We start from the raw sequence: 16,229 nt of genomic DNA on the forward strand, positions 1-16,229 counted from the left end.
CCTCCCACCCACCCAAAGGAGGCCCCCCCTCCAAGTGGACGTTCCGCCCCGGTTCTCGCTTTCTAGGGTACGCTCTGGGGCTCACCACTCCACGGCTTTAACCCTTTGAGAAGAAGAGCGAGGTCGAAGCACCCCAGAAGCGCTAAAAGGCTTGAAACGGCGTTTCGGTGCAAAAATTAATTTATTATTTTCTTCCCCATCTGGAATAAATTTGCATGCAGTCCCGAAAAAGAGCACGTGTTTAGGGCATGAAGAAGGGAAAGAGGTGGTTGTTGCTTTTTTCAGTGGTATATTTTGTTGCTTTTTTGTTATATTTTGTTGCTTTTTTCAGTGCTATATTTCCAGTCCTATATTTTGTTGCTTTTTTTCCAGTGCTATATTTACCCTGCCCCAAAAAAGGAGTTTTAAGCTCTTGTTTTTGCTTTTCAGTTTACAAATTTTGACAAAATTGGTATACATTAATCCAAGGGTGAAAACGCAAGATTTGGCTGGAAGCTGATAATTTGATTGTACACAGGATTTTGAATCTGGTACTGTACATAGATCTATGTTGCCACATTCTATACAATTAAATTACTGTATACATTTTTATGCATATAATGCACCATTATATGATTTTTTTTAAGCTGCATCTTATATTCGGAGCCATGTCTTGCCAAGTCGATTCTGATTTATATGTACAGTACTAAAAATATTCAGAACCTTTATTACACCAGGAAAAAAATCAAATTAACTTTTGTTCAAATTTGTAGTGGCCTCATAAACTTAAGAATTAATGTGGTTTGTTAAGGTGTCATAAAACATAAAAATTACGCCGTTGAAAGCTACTTGTGCTACTGTGTAATTTTAAGGGATGCGTGGCCTTTTCCTAATGGCTTTTAATATATACTTCTATAATATAACTACAACAGTGATATAAGAAAACTGGATGCTATGATTCATACATCCCAAGTTCTTTTCTCCAGCATTGGAGGAGGAGTTGCTTGAAGAAGTCAAGGATAATTCAAGCATCTCTCTGAAGCCAAATAAGGAAAAAGTCCCAGATTGATGCGGCCACAGCAGCCAAAATGGAAAGATCCCAAAACTTCATGCAAAATATACGTTAATGTGCTGGCTTTCGGCTGAAGTCCACACCCGGTCGTACTTGGAAAAGGCTCACTGCAATGAATGCCAAGTAAGTTGGAAGGCAATTCTCTGAACGGCCCTTGATTTCACCGGACCTCCTGCAGCACTGGTGAAATCAACCTGTCCTGCGCTGCTGTAGAAAAAGTGCTGTTGAACTGGAAAAGAGGAAGAAGAAGGGACGACGAATCATCAGAGCTGGGAGTACAGTGGTGCCTCGCTAGACAGTTACCCCACATGACAGTTTTTTCGCTAGACATTGACTTTTTGCTATCGCTATAGCGATTTGCAAAACAGTGATTCCTATGGGGGAATTTCGCTGGACAATGTTTGGCCCCTGCTTTGCAAACTGATTTTCGCTAGACAACGATTTTGACAGCTCCCTCCGTGCTCGCAAAACGGGTGTTTTCGGGACCTAAGCTTCGCAAGACAGCCATTTAAACAGCTGATCACAAAGCGGCTTTCCTATGGCTGATCTTCGTTATACAACAACAATTCTTCCCCATTGGAACACATTAAACAGGTTTCAATGTAATCCAATAGGGAAATACTTTTCGCTAGACAATGATTTCGCTAAACAGCAATTTCATCGTCTAGCGAAGCAGCACTGTACTTTTTTTAAAAAAGTGATTGTTCTGATGCTCTTGACCTTTAAGGGAAAAGAAAGGGAAGGGAAGAGGAAAAGCATGTAAGGAACCTGGGAAATCATACACTCAGGATGCACCCCTGAGCCGTGTAGTAGATAGAGTGTAAGACAAGGATTCAGGAGATCCGAGTTCAAATCATAGCTTTTGCAGAAAAAGCACCTGGTGCAGATCAAGGATTACAACGTATCAGATACATTTAATAAAGGGGATGGCACAACCATGCAACTGTAAGCGACAGAGAAATTTGAGGAAAAACATGATTTCAGGCCCAACACCCTTCTGTTTGGTCTCTTAAGGGTTAAAATGGAGCCATAGAAGTATATTCCTAGAGAGGAAGACAGTTTGGGGGAGGGAGGGGGAAAAGTATCAGAGATGCCCTCAATCGTGACAGGAAGGGGAGGAGCCTTTGCTTCCAGAGGACTGCAACTCCCGTCATCCTTCACAAATGGCTGTATTGGCTAGGGTTGATGGGAAATGCAGTCCTCCATTACAAAAGGGGAACTCCCTTTCCTGCCACGGCCGAAAGTTTGTTGTAGAGAAGTTAGGGGTGCTGGAAGCAAGGGGGGGAGTTTTTGCAAGACAGATCCGACCCTATCTCCTGCTTCCAAGGAGGAGCAGCTTCAGTTAAGGAATCAGCCCATCTTTGAATGGGCTTTTGGTGAGATCCCTCCACCTTTGCCTTGGGGGGGGTTGTAGGGGGTGAGGGTGGAAGGGGAAGGAAGCCCTCCATTTAAGCCCATCCAGAAGCTGGAGGAAAAGGGGGAGGGCTGAAGGTGTGCACGTTTTTTCTGCTTTGGACTACAACTCCCAGAATTCCTTTGGCAACATAGGTAGTTGCCTGTGGAGTTCTGGGAGTTGTAGTCCAAAGCAGAGAGATCCCACCTGTAGGAAGCATGGGATGGGGAGGCGAAGAGAAATGGGCAAGGTAAAGGTACCAGCAGTGTTTGCTATCTTTACTCACAGGGAACTGTCACTTGTAGCTGATAAATCCCAGATTCTCCTGGGTATGGTCTGCAGAGGAGTCCCCGTGTTAAATCTAGATCAGTGGTTTAGGTCTCTGGCTGCGGAGCCAGAAGTTGGGAGTTTGAATCCCCTTTTGTGCCTCCTTGACATGGGCTGGACTGGATGATCCAGAGGGTCCCTTCCAGCTCGGCAGTTCTAAGATGATACAGATCTGTTGCAGAAACTGGACAGGGTGCTTCAGACAGCAAGCAAGATCAAAAACTCTGGCGCCACCTTAAAGAGGAGTGACACGAGAGATTTCCCAGTCAAGGAAAGTTTGGGCCAAGTTGAAAGGGAGGACTTGGGTGAGATGATGATGTTGGGGAGAGAGGACAGCAGCAGAAAAAGATGAAGGCCAAGCAGGACACTCCGTAAAGGAAGTGGTGGGCTTAAGTTTACAAGACCTGAACAGCCTGTGAATTTTGACACATAATGAGCACAAAATGCATAGAATAACAAGACTTAAAAGTTAATTGCCATGAACAAATCCCTCAGGGTTTTTTTCAAATGCACTTTACAATGAGTCTTCAAAACGTGACGAAATCTATAATTATCTCCAGTTTCTCTTTGAATGATTGAGTTGTCAGAGTAAACATAAAAATAATCTCTCTGTGTGTGTGGGTCAGTAAATGGAGCTCCACCGCAGATTAGCTTGTCTCTCAGGTTGGCCCTTCCTTAGTCTTCGCTGTGGGTAGGACAGAGACCGAGGGACTTCCTGGCAGTCATAAGGAATTAATCATTAGGTTGTATAGGAGGCAACACCTTTGCGAACGTGGGTCCCAAGTCATTTGAGGTTTTAAAGGCCATTAACAATTGTGTTAATATGAACTCCTTTTTCCAGATCTTCTAGTTACGTGTCCTGGACTTGATATCCATACCGTATTCGGCACTCTTTGCTTTAAGGCATAATACGAAGGAAGCACGAGGCATTTCTTGACCACTCTCGGAGGTGGCCTCTGAACCCACAAGAAAGATGGAAGAAGAAGGTGCTGGCGTCGAGCCCAGAACAAAGATGGAGGAACAAGAGTCATCTAGACCTGAATCAGGAAATGACGAGGGGGAAATTTGGACTGGAAGCAATGGAAGATTTGGGGGATCAAAGGCTGTGGAGGCCATGGGGGAAGAGATGACTGGTTCGGATGCAGAGTGCCAGCGCTTCCGGAACTTTTCCTACCAGGAGGCCAAAGGTCCTCGCGAGGCTTGCAGCCGCCTCTACGATCTGTGCCGACAGTGGCTGAAGCCGGAGCAACACACAAAGCTTCAGATCCTGGACCTGGTGATCCTGGAGCAGTTCCTGGCCGTCCTCCCCCCGGAGATGTCCAGTTGGATGAGGGAATGTGACCCAGAGACCAGTTCCCAGGCGGTGGCCCTGGCCGAAGGCTTCCTCCTGAGTCAAGCAGAGGAAAGGAAACAGAAAGAATGGGAGGTGAGCAGGTTTCACCTTGTTACTTCCAAGGGGCCGAGAATACACCCAGGGGCATCTTATAACTCTCCTCTGATTTTTCAAATGTTTAATTGCAATCAGCCAAAGAGTTCAAACCAGTTCCCAGTTCCCTGTCACTCTCTTTTTTTTTATAATTCCCAATGCTTTTTTCTGCGGCAGGTCCTCTTAGTGGAAAGAGATGCTGCCTTCCTTCAGGCACCAAAGGTGCCATCAGAGGCCAGAGAGAGGCTGCAGTCAAAGAAGATCAAGGAGGATGATGATGGAGGTGACGTGTTGCTTGGTAAGGAGCAGAGAATTTGGAAGGGCAAAGGGACGCTGTGGCAGCCCGATGGTTCTCTTGCCCCCACAGAAAGAGTCCAAAAATAAAGGCAATTGGATCGATTCATATCAACAACAAGGAGCAGGTCTTTTGTACAGCTAATGGCTCTCAATGATCCCGTCAAGATCAAACCGCTCTCATACTGTGGCAGAGAGAGATTACAAAAATGTTTACTGTTCCTGAGAAACGGTGTGTGTCTTCCAGCTGTTTTTAGGACTGGGTGATAAGCTCAGAGGGAAAAGAGAAAACGGAGAGTGGGGTCGGTAGATGCCGCTGTAGGTCCTGCTGCTCAGACAACCTGTTTCCTGTTTTGTTGATTTTGGTCATGAACCCCTTCAGGAGTCACCTTTTAGAAGAAGAAGAATAAAAAGGTAAAGCAAACACTCATGAATCTTCCCCACCCTTTCTTTCTTCATTGCAGGAGATGGACCGAGGATGTCGTCAACACACGATTGTTCATCTCTTTGTGGCGCAGAGGAAACCGCAGCTCCACAAGTGGATTGGGTGCGTGAGGAGAGATGGCCGGGGTTTTCCTTTCGTTGATTTGAAATCTCCGCTGATCTGAAAAATACCTGCCTCCTTTCCTTAATTCGGGAACATCCTGCCTGAAGATGTGAATCTTCCTTTAAAAATTCCTTCTCTGCTCTCTTCCCCCCCCCACCCCCCGGGCACGAAAACTTCTGAAAATGTCCTTTTTACAGTATGTTCTGCGTAGAAATGGCTGGAGCGTTCCTTAACGGGCGGGTCTTTGCTTCTTTCAGGCAGCCTTTGCTGATCTGGCCGTCTACTTCACCGAGGAGGAGTGGGCCCTGCTGGATCCAGGGCAAAGGACTTTGCACACCCAGGTCATGGAGGAGAATTACGAATTGTTGACGTCCCTTCGTAAGGATTCCTCCTCCACCATCAAATCAGGTGAGAAGGGACACCCTTCAATTGTCAGCTCTTCTTCCTGACATTCAGATCCGTGAATCCTGCTCATTTTAGGGGCTTCCCCAGACCCCCTTCACAAGGGTCCCTCGCTTGATTTATAGTTAATTCTGTGCCATCAATTTGGAAACCCGCTTATAGCGACCCTAATAGGGCTTCCAGAGTAAGTGAGGAATTTAAGGAGCAATTTTACAAATTCCACTCCCCCAGGAGGTCTCCATGGCTGAGTGAGGATTCGATCCCTGTTCTCTAGAGTCCTCGTTCATCTCTCTGTCCATTACTAATGTGTAGCCTGCAAAATTAACTTGTAAACCACCCAGAGAGTGCTTGAAGCACTATGGGGCGGTATATAAGCAGCACGCTTTGCTTTGCTTTGCTTTACTACGTCATACTGGGTAACCTAGCTTAGCAGCCACTTATTATCATAATAAAGGGTCAGGATTTGAACGTTGGTGGCTGTGTGACTTCTCACTTTGGGACAAAGTGAGGTGCTCCAGACAAAATGGGCAATATTTGCATGTGTCTCTCCAGCATCTCATATGCAACCTCATAGTGCGCACTTGAAATAATAGAATAATTGAGTCCAACCGCCCGCTCAATGCTGGAATACAAATCAAAGGATATCTGCCAGGTAGTTTTCTAAATTTTCCTTGAATGCCTCCAGTGTTGGAGCACTCCCCACCTCTTGAGGTCATTGATTCCATTGCTGTACTGCTCTAACAGTTAGGAAGTTTTTCCTGATATTCAAATGAAATCTGGATTCCTGTAACTTGAGCCCATTATTATGAGTCCTGCACTCTGGGATGACCAAGAACAGATCCTGCCCCTCATCTCTATGATTGTCTTCCAGGTATTTGAAAAGTGCCATCCTATTTTCCTTCAGTCTTCTTTTCTCAAGGCTAAATATGCCCAATTATTTCAGTCTTTCTTCATAAGGTTTGGTTTCCAGCCTCCTGATCATCCTTATCAGCCTCCTTTGAACTTGTTCCAATTTGTTAGCATCCTACTTGAAGTGTGGTGTCCAGAACTGGACACAGAACTCAAGATGAGGCCTAACTGGTGCCAAATAGAGGGGAATAAGTACCTCGTGGGATTTGGAGTCTATACTTCTATTAATGCAGCCTAAAATAGGGACGTGGTGGCGCTGTGGGCTAAACCGCAGAAGCCTCTGTGCTGCAGGATCAGAAGACCAGCAGTCGTAAGATCGAATCCACGCGACGGAGTGAGCTCCCGTCGCTCGTCCCAGCTCCTGCCAACCTAGCGGTTCGAAAGCATGCAAATGAAAGTAGATAAATAGGGACCACCTCGGTGGGAAGGTAACAGCGTTCCATGTCTAAGTCGCACTGGCCATGTGACCACGGAAAGATTGTCTTTCGACAAAAACGCTGGCTCTACGGCTTGGAAACGGGGATGAGCACCGTCCCCTAGAGTCGAACACGACTGGACAAAAATTGTCAAGGGGGACCTTTATCTTTACTAAAATAATGTTTGCCTTTTTTGTACCCACATCACACTGTTGGCTCATATTCAACTTGTGATCTACGATAATTCCAAGGTTCTTCTCGCTTGTACTATTACAGAGCTGAGAATCCCCATATCTTGTAACTGTGCATTTGATTTGTTTTCCCCAGATACAGCGCTTTGCACTTATCCTTGCTGAGTTTCATCCTGTTGTTTTCAGCCCAGTGCTCAAGCCTAACCAGATCATTTTGAATTTTGTTTCTGTCTTCCATGGGATTAGCTATTTCACCCAACGTTGTGTTATCCACAAATTTGATTAGCATTCCCTGCACCCCCCAATCCTGGTCATTAATAAAAATGTTGAAGAACACAGGGCCCAGGACTGAGCCTTGGGGTACCCCACTTGGGGTTACCTCCTCCCAATTTGAGAAGGACTCATTAATCATCACCCTCTGAGTACGATACTGTAGCCAACTGTGTATCCACCTGACTGTTGTTCTATCCAGCCCACACCTAGTTAGCTTGTTAATCAGAATATCATGGGGCACTCTCTCAAAAGCTTTTCTGAAACCAAGATATACTACATCTACAGCATTCCCTCTGTCTATCAGGGAGGTTACCTGATTTTTAAAAAACAAGATCAAATTAGTTTGGCAGGATTTGTTCTTGACAAATCCGTGTTGGCTTCTAGTTAATACTGCATTGTTTTCAAGATGCTTGGACAATGACTGCTTTATGATATGCTCCAGAATTTTGCCTGGGATTGATGTCAGACTGATGGGCCTGTAGCTCCCAGGTTCCTCCTTTCTGCCCTTTTTGAAGAGAGGGACAACATTAGCTCTCCTACAATCATCTGACATCTCACCCATTAATTAGACAAAAACCTCACTCCATCCACTGTCTGGCCATGTGCTTTTGGGGATACCCCCTAACAGGCTGCAAAGACATTAACCTTTTATTGCTATTGCTTCCAAGCAGTTGAGCGTCACCGGTATGCTGTATACTATGGCCAGGATGGTTCTAATACAGTGAGGGGTGGAGCAATTCTTTGTTCTTTCTGTCACTCATTCGCACTTCTGTGTTGGACGGGATTGTGCAAATGTTGCCTGTTAATTTATACTTGGCTGGCTCTTCCCTGTTCGCGAGGACCAGATCAAAGAGAACTGACCACCTGGTTTCTTCCACCTTCTGGAAGATAAAGCTGTTAGCAAGGCAAGGAAGAACTTTACATTCTTAATAGAACTGGACACTGCTAATACAGTGGTGCCTCGCATAGCAACGTTAATCGGTGCAGCAAAAAAAAAAAGCCCATAGGAATGCATTGAAACCCCTTCAATGCGTTCCTATGGGCTTAAAACTCACCTTAAAGCGAAGATCCTCTGTATGGCGGCCATTTTCACTGCTCGGTAAGCGAGGAATCCATCCCTAAACACGGCGGGCGGCCATTTTTTTAACCTGGTGGCCATTTTGGAACCGCCAATCAGCTGGGGGGAAATCATCGCTTTGCGATAATCAGTAAGCGAAACAGGTTACCGATCATCGCAAAGCACTTTTTTCCCCATTTAAAACATTGCAATGCGATCACAAAAAGTTTGTCGGTATGCGATTTCATCGTTAAACGGGGCGCCCGTTAAGCGAGGCACCACTGTATACTGCAGAGATGTGTAACTTGTGGCCATTTAGCTGATATGAGACACCAAAACCCATCATTCCTCACCAGCAGCTAAGCAGGCTTAGCCTGATGGAGTTGCTCTAACAATAACAACTGCAGGGCCAGACATTCCGTACCCACCCACCCACAGCAAGATGTTCAGTGGCTGTGGAGCCAGAGGTTGAGAGTTCGATTCCTGGCTGGGCCTCCTTGACACAAGCTGGACTCAGTGATCCATAGGGTCCCAGCTCTGCAGTTTTAAGGTTATTACTTTTCTTTCTTTTTCCATACTTTTATTATGTTACCTAGCATAAGATTTAACCATTTTAAACAGGGGAGAACACATCCGGAGGCCTAGAGAATGCGGAGACGGTAAATGAGACTTCAACTTTCAACGTGCATGAAATTATCCCCGCACGAGAGAAATTATATAAATGCCAGGAGTGTGGAAAGAGCTTCAGTCAACGATCACACCTTAACAGACACAAGCGGATTCACACGGGGGAGAAACCATATAAATGCCCGGACTGTGGAAAAAGCTTCGCTGAGAAAAGAAACTTCGTGGCCCACCAAACAATTCACACGGGACAGAAACCATATAAATGCCCAGAGTGTGGGAAGAGATTCAATCAGAGATCACATCTATATAGACACCAAATGATTCACACAGGGGAGAGACCATATAAATGCCAAGAGTGTGGGAAAGGCTTTATGGAGAAGAGGGACCTTATTGAACATCACATGCACCAAGCTTTAGACCGACCCTTTGAGTGCCACGAATGTGGGAAGAGCTTCAGCCGGAAATCGAGTTTTACGGCCCACAAACTGCTTCACACAGGCTTGAAACCTTACAAGTGCAAGGACTGTGGGAAAGAGTTTCGTTACAACTCGGTCCTTATCGCTCACCGGAGGAGTCACACAGGAGAGAAACCGTACAAATGTGTGGAATGTGGGAAGACCTTCAGTCAGAGGTCGTACCTCAAGCGACACCACGTCATGCATGTCATGGAGAAACCCCATAAATGCCCGCAGTGTGGGAAAAGCTTTCTTGAGGAGAAAAATCTCAACACTCATCTAACGAATCACACCAAGGAGAAACGCTATAAATGCCTGGAATGTGGGAAGGCCTTCGGTCAGAAAGGGACCCTCCGCTCCCACCTCTTGGTTCATACCGGAGAGAAGCCGTTCATATGCCTGGAGTGCGGGAGGAGCTTCAACCAGAGGCAAAACCTCAACAGACACCAAATTATTCATGGAGGGGTGAAACCATATAAATGCCTAGTATGTGGGCAAAGTTTTACTGAGAAGAGAATCCTCATGTTGCATCAAAGGAATCACAATGGGGTTTAACTATATAAAGGCATGTGCTATAGGAAGTATTGTCTGTACCTTTGAGGGTGGGGGACCACACAGCCACCTCAGCTTCTTCATGGACTGTCTCTAGTGTAAAATTAAGGTGGATTCCACAAAAATGACATGTTTTTTTTCCTCTATGGAACTACTTGGTGTATTTTGGAGGGAAATGTAGCCATTTCAGCTGGGTACTGGCCATGGGGTGGTGAAACTTTGCCTTCTCGGATTCCTGTAACAAAGGTGTCCCCAATGGAAATTTCTTTTGGATTTGCAAATTATGCAGATTATTCTTATTATTTTATAGAACACTCATTGCTGTTTTTATAAATGTTCAGTTATGGCGCCAGTGTAGAGACTCACAGATGACCAACCTTCTGCCTGAGTCTGTGAAGAGCTTTGTTCCATTAGCATCACCATGTCAAGCAATACTGCACGTAACACATTTTCATCCACAGAAGAGTCTTTAAAGGATTTTCCTATTTAACTTTTTTTCTAAAGCAATTGTGAGGGATGTGTGAAAGAAGAAAGGGAGTACGATACTGTGTCTGTGAATAAAAAGCATCAGCTAAAGAGGACTGTCGGAGAGACACAGAATTTTATTTCGCTCACCTAGGCACAGGGCCTATCTTCTAGGCTGTCTTGGGCCTTGTTGTTGTTTAGTTGTTTAGCCGTGTCTGATTCTTCGTGACCCCATGGACCAGTCTTCCCGTCTTCCACTGCCTCCCGGAGTTTGGTTAAATTTATGTTGGTCGCTTCGATGACACTGTCCAGCCATCTCGTCCTCTGTCGTTCCCTTCTCCTCCTGCCTTTACACTTTCCCAACATCAGGATCTTTTCCAGGGTTTCTTCTTTTCTCATGAGATGGCCAAAGTATTGGAGTCTCAGCTTCAGGATCTGTCTTTCCAGTGAAGGACCTACTTGTACAAAAGTAGTCTTAAGCCTACTTGTACAAAAAAAGAAAGATGCCCTAGTGCTTCCAGAGAGCACTAGGTCTTTGTGGGAGGTGTATACAGAGCATGATGGGCGACAAGACTGCATCTCCCACATAGATCTAAGACTACCAGAAGCACTGGAGGAGTTTTATTTTTGTACAGGAAGTACGCTCAAGACAGCCTGGAAGGCAGGCCTTGCTCCAGGTGAGTGAAATGGCCATGTGGATGTGTGGGCAGGAACTCCTAAATTCTGCCTGGGAACTGAGTAGACATGGTCTAGAGGGGCGGGGTAAAAATCCAATAAATAAATAAAATAAAATAAACTGCTTGGAGAACTCTGGGAGCTTGAGTCCAAAACAAAGACAGCATATGGCGTACCCTTGAATACAGGTAGGATTAAGGTACATGTGGTGAATTATTTTGTGTCTATGGGGGGAAGGCTAAACTTATATTAACTGCAAACTTGATAGGAATTATCAGTGACAGATAGTGCCCTGAGAATGGTGTGGGTCAGATCAGAATACAAAAGGGGGACCCAAAACAAGAATGGGGTGGTGATGGGAATGGCTGCAACCCAGATAATGGTCAGAAAAGAAAAGGAAAAAAACAAGGCTGGATAGCTCTGGGAGTTCAATCCCCCCATTGTGCCTCCTGGAAGAAGAGACAGCCTCTTGGTGGCCTTGGGCAAGAAATATCCAGAAATATCCCCAGAAGAAGGGAAAGGGAAACCACTTCTGAGTATTTTCTAGGGTCACAGGCAGGACTTGCCGAAAGTTTGAGCTAACCTCCGACGTAAACAGAAAAAGCAACTAACTGCAGGTGGGAAGGGGCCTCTTCCAGGAACAGGTGAGCTAAGACAGCTCATATTTTGTCTGTTTTTAGAATCGTTTGGCTAAATGTAGGGGAGATTGATTAAAACAATAGCTCTTAAGGAATCTCAGAATGTCTTTGGTTTGGTACATGATTTTTGGGATGGATGGTTACTCTCAAGTGCTCTCAAGTGTTTTGGTGTGAAAGTTGAACCAGGCTTCTGATCACCCCTGATCTGATTTGTGTGGGGAACTGTTCTTTTAAATAAACATTTTGTTTTTCACACAGCTTTGACTCCTGATTGTGCCTGGAAGGATCTTGGAGAACAGGCTGTGAAGCTAAGTAATAAGAAAAAAGAAATCCAGTAGGACCTTATTTGGCTGAGCCCGTATTTCTGCCAAGCCGTAAAGCAGATCTGGAATCTGCTTCCCAAAACATTTTCCATAAATTTCTTACCTTCCCCCCTCCCCAGAAAACCTCCCATTTTGAAATAACAAGCCAGCCCCGCTTTGGAATATTACCTTAGTAAAGGAAAAGCATTACCCCTGAATTCCTTTATCTTTAAATGACCAATTGACCAAGAGGATTTTGGTTTTAAGAGATTATTTTATTCGGTTGTTTTACTTGAGCTTTTAATGCAAGTACAGGAGCAGGTGACACTTTTAATCGATCATTTAAAGAATTCCTGTAAAAGAAACCAGCCAGCCACCCTGGAGCCTTAGGAGAAAGGCAGCATAGAAGTATTTTAAAGAAATAAGTAAAGAAATAAAATGTATTTGCTGCCTTCCTAGTATAAGAAACCAAAAAGGGGCAGCAATGAATAAAACAACATGAGATATGAGGGGGAAAGATGTCCAAAGCCACTGGACTCTTAAAATATATCAGTGGGTTAAGTTCTAAGCATACAGTACTGTATTTGCTTTTAAAAGTAGAGCTCTACAGGGCTTTGGACTACAGTTCCCAGCTTCCCCGAGGGCTGAAGGCCACCGGCTTTGCTGCCTGGAGCATTCTGGGAGTTGTGGTCAAATGCAAAACATGGCGTCGGAGGCGGGTGGGGGGGTGGGTGGGGGAGGAAGAGAGGAGCGGGCGGAGTGAGTTTCCTAGAGAGGACATTTTTTTGTAAGGGGGCGGGCCTTCCGGAGCGGAGGTTTCTCTCCTTCCTGTCATGTGCGGCTGCTCTTTAGGGAGAAGCTGGAGGTGGGTGCCCGGGAGGAGGGAAGCGGGGGTGGTCGGGAAGGGGGGGGGTCCGGAGGCCGACACGGAGCCTCCGCTCAGCCCTCCTCCTTATGGGGGGGGATAGAGAGAGAGAACAGCCTTTGGCTTCCCACCCAAAGTAAGGGAGGGGGAGAAAGGGGAACTTGGTGAGTCTTCGCCTCTCCCAAGGCCCCTCTTGTGCCTTGGACTGCCCGGGGACACACACACCCCGCCGCCGCCCCAGAGCTACGAAGAGGTGGAAAAACTCAAAGCCCAGCCTGGGCCTGAACCTTCTGCGTTGAAAGGCCACCTAAAAGGTCCCCCGTTGAGCAGGGCTGAAGAACTAGACTTTTGGGAGGACTACATAGCCCATCATCCCTGTGCTTCAGCCCCCCCCCCCCCCCCCGAGTGGGGCTTATGGGAGCCCAGGAATGCTTGGAGGCCCTCAGGAGCTCTGGTGTAGTCATAGCTCAGAGATACAGTATTCAGAGTTGTTGAGGGAAATCCCACCTCATCTGCCTCCTTCAGGGAGCAAATCCGTTGCCCCATAGAAAGGCCTTTCTGGGGCTTCAGAGGTGACACCCTTCACTCCTTCTTCCTTCACGATTTGCTTGCTCCCGGACATGAACCTAATAATCCCTTGAAGGACGTGAGGCTGACAAAGAGATTCTGGTCCAGGCTGTGCCGTGGCTCAGTGGAGACTTGAACTTGGATTTCCCAAGGCCGCCTCCAGTTCTTTGGCCACTACATGACACTGCTGTCCACTCTCTTCCCACCTAGCACGTCTCAGTCCATTGCTCTGCATTTTAACAGGTTCCCCTGCTTGCAAATCTAACAGGAGTGATTCATTTGCTTTTCTAATCAACATCTGTCTGTGGTCAATCCAGCGGCAGTTGTACTTATATAGTATTTGTTTTGTTAATTAGTTAGTTTTATAACTAGCTTCCAGTAAGGTGAAGCCAGCTTCCAGGACTGGAAAAGATCTTTGCCGGAGACTCACTTTCCTTCTCCCCCCACTTTCTTTTTTTATTTTCTTTCTTTTTTGGCATGCTATTGCTCCTTCCCTCCTCCTTCCCCGCTTGTCTGTCCTTGAGAGAGTGCCTACATTGACTCTTCCTGACATTTCCCCCCATCATCAGAAGGATAAATCAAACATGGAATGGATTGCTTATCTTTTCCCTTCTGAGTAACTGGACTGGAGACATGAGGAATCGCTGGAAAGAGATGGCTGTGGAATTATTGTTGTTTAGTTGTTAAGTCATGTCCGACTCTTCGTGACCTCATGGACCAGAGCACGCCAGGCCCTCCTATCTTCCACTGCCTCCCGGAGTTTGGTCAAATCCATGTTGGTAGCTTCGATGACACTATCCAACCATCTCATCCTCTGTTGTCCCCTTCTCCTCTTGCCTTCACACTTTCCCAACATCAGGGTCTTTTCCAAGGAGTCTTCTCTTCTCATGAGATGGCCAAAGTACTGGAACCTCAGCTTCAGGATCTGTCCTTCCAGTGAGCACTCAGGGTTGATTTCCTTCAGAACGGATAGGTTTGTTCTCCTTGCAGTCCAGGGGACTCTCAAGTGTCTTCTCCAGCACCACAATTCAAAACCATCAATTCTTCAGCGGTCAGCTTTCTTTGTGGTCCAGCTCTTGCTTCCATACATCGCCACTAGAAAAACCATAGCATTGACTGTGTGGAGTTTTGTTGGCAAGGTGATGTCTCTGCTTTTTAAGGTGTCCAAGTTTGTTATCGCTTTGGCTCTGGAATTATCTCCCGTCAATTGCAAATCTCTTTTGATCTGAAAACAGAAATCTTATTACCTTCCTTGTTGGTCCCTCTCTGGGTTTGGTTTTGTTTTTCTTAATTAAAATCCTTCACTGTCACCTCTTCGTTTTTCTTTTAGATCCTGTTTAGAAATGGAACTACTGTTACTTATTTGTGAGCACATGATGTTTTCTTCTTTCAGATAATCCTTTAGGAAGTGGCTGTGCAATTTTACGGAGGAGAGCTTGGCCCTGCTGGCTCCCGACAGAAGGACCTTGAATGCAGAAGTCATGGAGGAGAATAATGACATATTGGCCTCCGTCGGTAAGGAATATTATTATTATTATTAGTTTTATTTATATGCCACATTTCTCTCAACAAGGGACCCAAAGCGGCAAAGGATTCTCCCTTGCATCACAATATCAGGTTATAAGTGGTAGAAATGGATTGCCAGCTTTCTGTAGTTCAGAGCCCTGAATCTTTATTGTTGATTTCTGGGCCCTTTTAAACATTTATTTTTAAAGAAGAGGCAGGAATCTCTACTTTTGTTGTCATTCGGTGATGTCATGTCAAGTCGCCCTTGACTTATGGTGACCTGATGAATGAGCGATCTCCAGATGCCCTGTCCTCAACAGCCCTGCAAATTAAAGCCTGTGGCTTCCTTTAGGGAGTCAGCCCATCTTGTATTTGGTTTTCCTGTTGTCTTCCACCTTTCCCAGCGTTATTGTCTTTTCCAGAGAAGCCCAATCTCTCAGCCGACAATTTTATTAAACGCACAAGAGAGGATCAAATCTGGATGTTGATGGCTATGTGACTGTTGCTTTGGGAGAATGTTGCTCATATGTTTACTGAGGAAGAACAAAAGGGGCTGTTTTTGTGCCACATGAGAAGGCCACCTGTACCAGGGTTTAGCCACAATGTCTCTAGGAAATGCCCCAGCAGGTTTTCAGAAGATTAGTCCTTTCTTATTGCTACTTTTGAGGAATTGGTTTTTGCAGGTTACCTGCCCCTGGACATGGAGGTTCTCGGAGAGGTACTGAGGAACTCTTCCTCCTGTCTGTTGACCATTAACACATATATGTATGAAGACACAAACAAGAATCGTCAATTTGTTAGTACCTTTCCTTGATGACTTTCCCTTCCCATTTCCTATATACAGTGGTGCCTCGCAAGACGGGTGCTCCGTTTAATGACGAATCTGCATTACGATGAGGTTTTTGCGATCGCAAATGCAATCGCAAAATGACATTTTGAATGGGGGAATTTCACTGCACAATGATCAGTTCCCTGTTTTGGGAACCGATTTTCGCTTCCTGACGATCAAAACAGCTGATCGTCGGGTTTTCAAAATGGCCGCCGGGTGCTCAAAATGGCTCCCTGCTGTGTTTAGGAGCCATTTTTCGCTGCACAGGCACCCGAAAATGGCTGCCCCTATGGAGGATCTTCGCTGGACGGTGAGTTCTTCGCCGACTGGAACGCATTAACCAGGTTTTAATGCATTTCAATGGCTTTTTAATTTTCGCTTTACGGCGTTTCCGTTCTACAGCGATTTCGCTGGAACGAATTAATGTCGTAATGCGAGGCACCACTGTATGTGTGCTTGTTT

The 16,229-nt window shown here is 45.7% G+C and overlaps 1 protein-coding gene across 1 annotated transcript in view; it reads left to right on the forward strand.

The window, feature by feature from the left end:
- The first annotated feature begins 2,256 nt into the window (after positions 1 to 2,256).
- LOC110070269 (uncharacterized) overlaps positions 2,257 to 16,229 on the forward strand; it is a 32,424-nt gene continuing 18,451 nt past the window's right edge. Inside the window, exons 1-7 of the mRNA XM_078386792.1 lie at positions 2,257 to 2,427; positions 3,613 to 4,197; positions 4,375 to 4,495; positions 4,956 to 5,038; positions 5,296 to 5,446; positions 8,908 to 9,917; positions 14,830 to 14,947. Coding sequence (XP_078242918.1) covers positions 3,745 to 4,197; positions 4,375 to 4,495; positions 4,956 to 5,038; positions 5,296 to 5,446; positions 8,908 to 9,917; positions 14,830 to 14,947 — 1,936 coding nt within the window. The 5' untranslated portion in view covers positions 2,257 to 2,427; positions 3,613 to 3,744. The remainder of the gene's footprint in view (positions 2,428 to 3,612; positions 4,198 to 4,374; positions 4,496 to 4,955; positions 5,039 to 5,295; positions 5,447 to 8,907; positions 9,918 to 14,829; positions 14,948 to 16,229) is intronic.

This window comes from Pogona vitticeps, chromosome 2, assembly GCF_051106095.1.
Source record: "Pogona vitticeps strain Pit_001003342236 chromosome 2, PviZW2.1, whole genome shotgun sequence".
Classification (NCBI taxonomy): domain Eukaryota; kingdom Metazoa; phylum Chordata; class Lepidosauria; order Squamata; family Agamidae; genus Pogona; species Pogona vitticeps.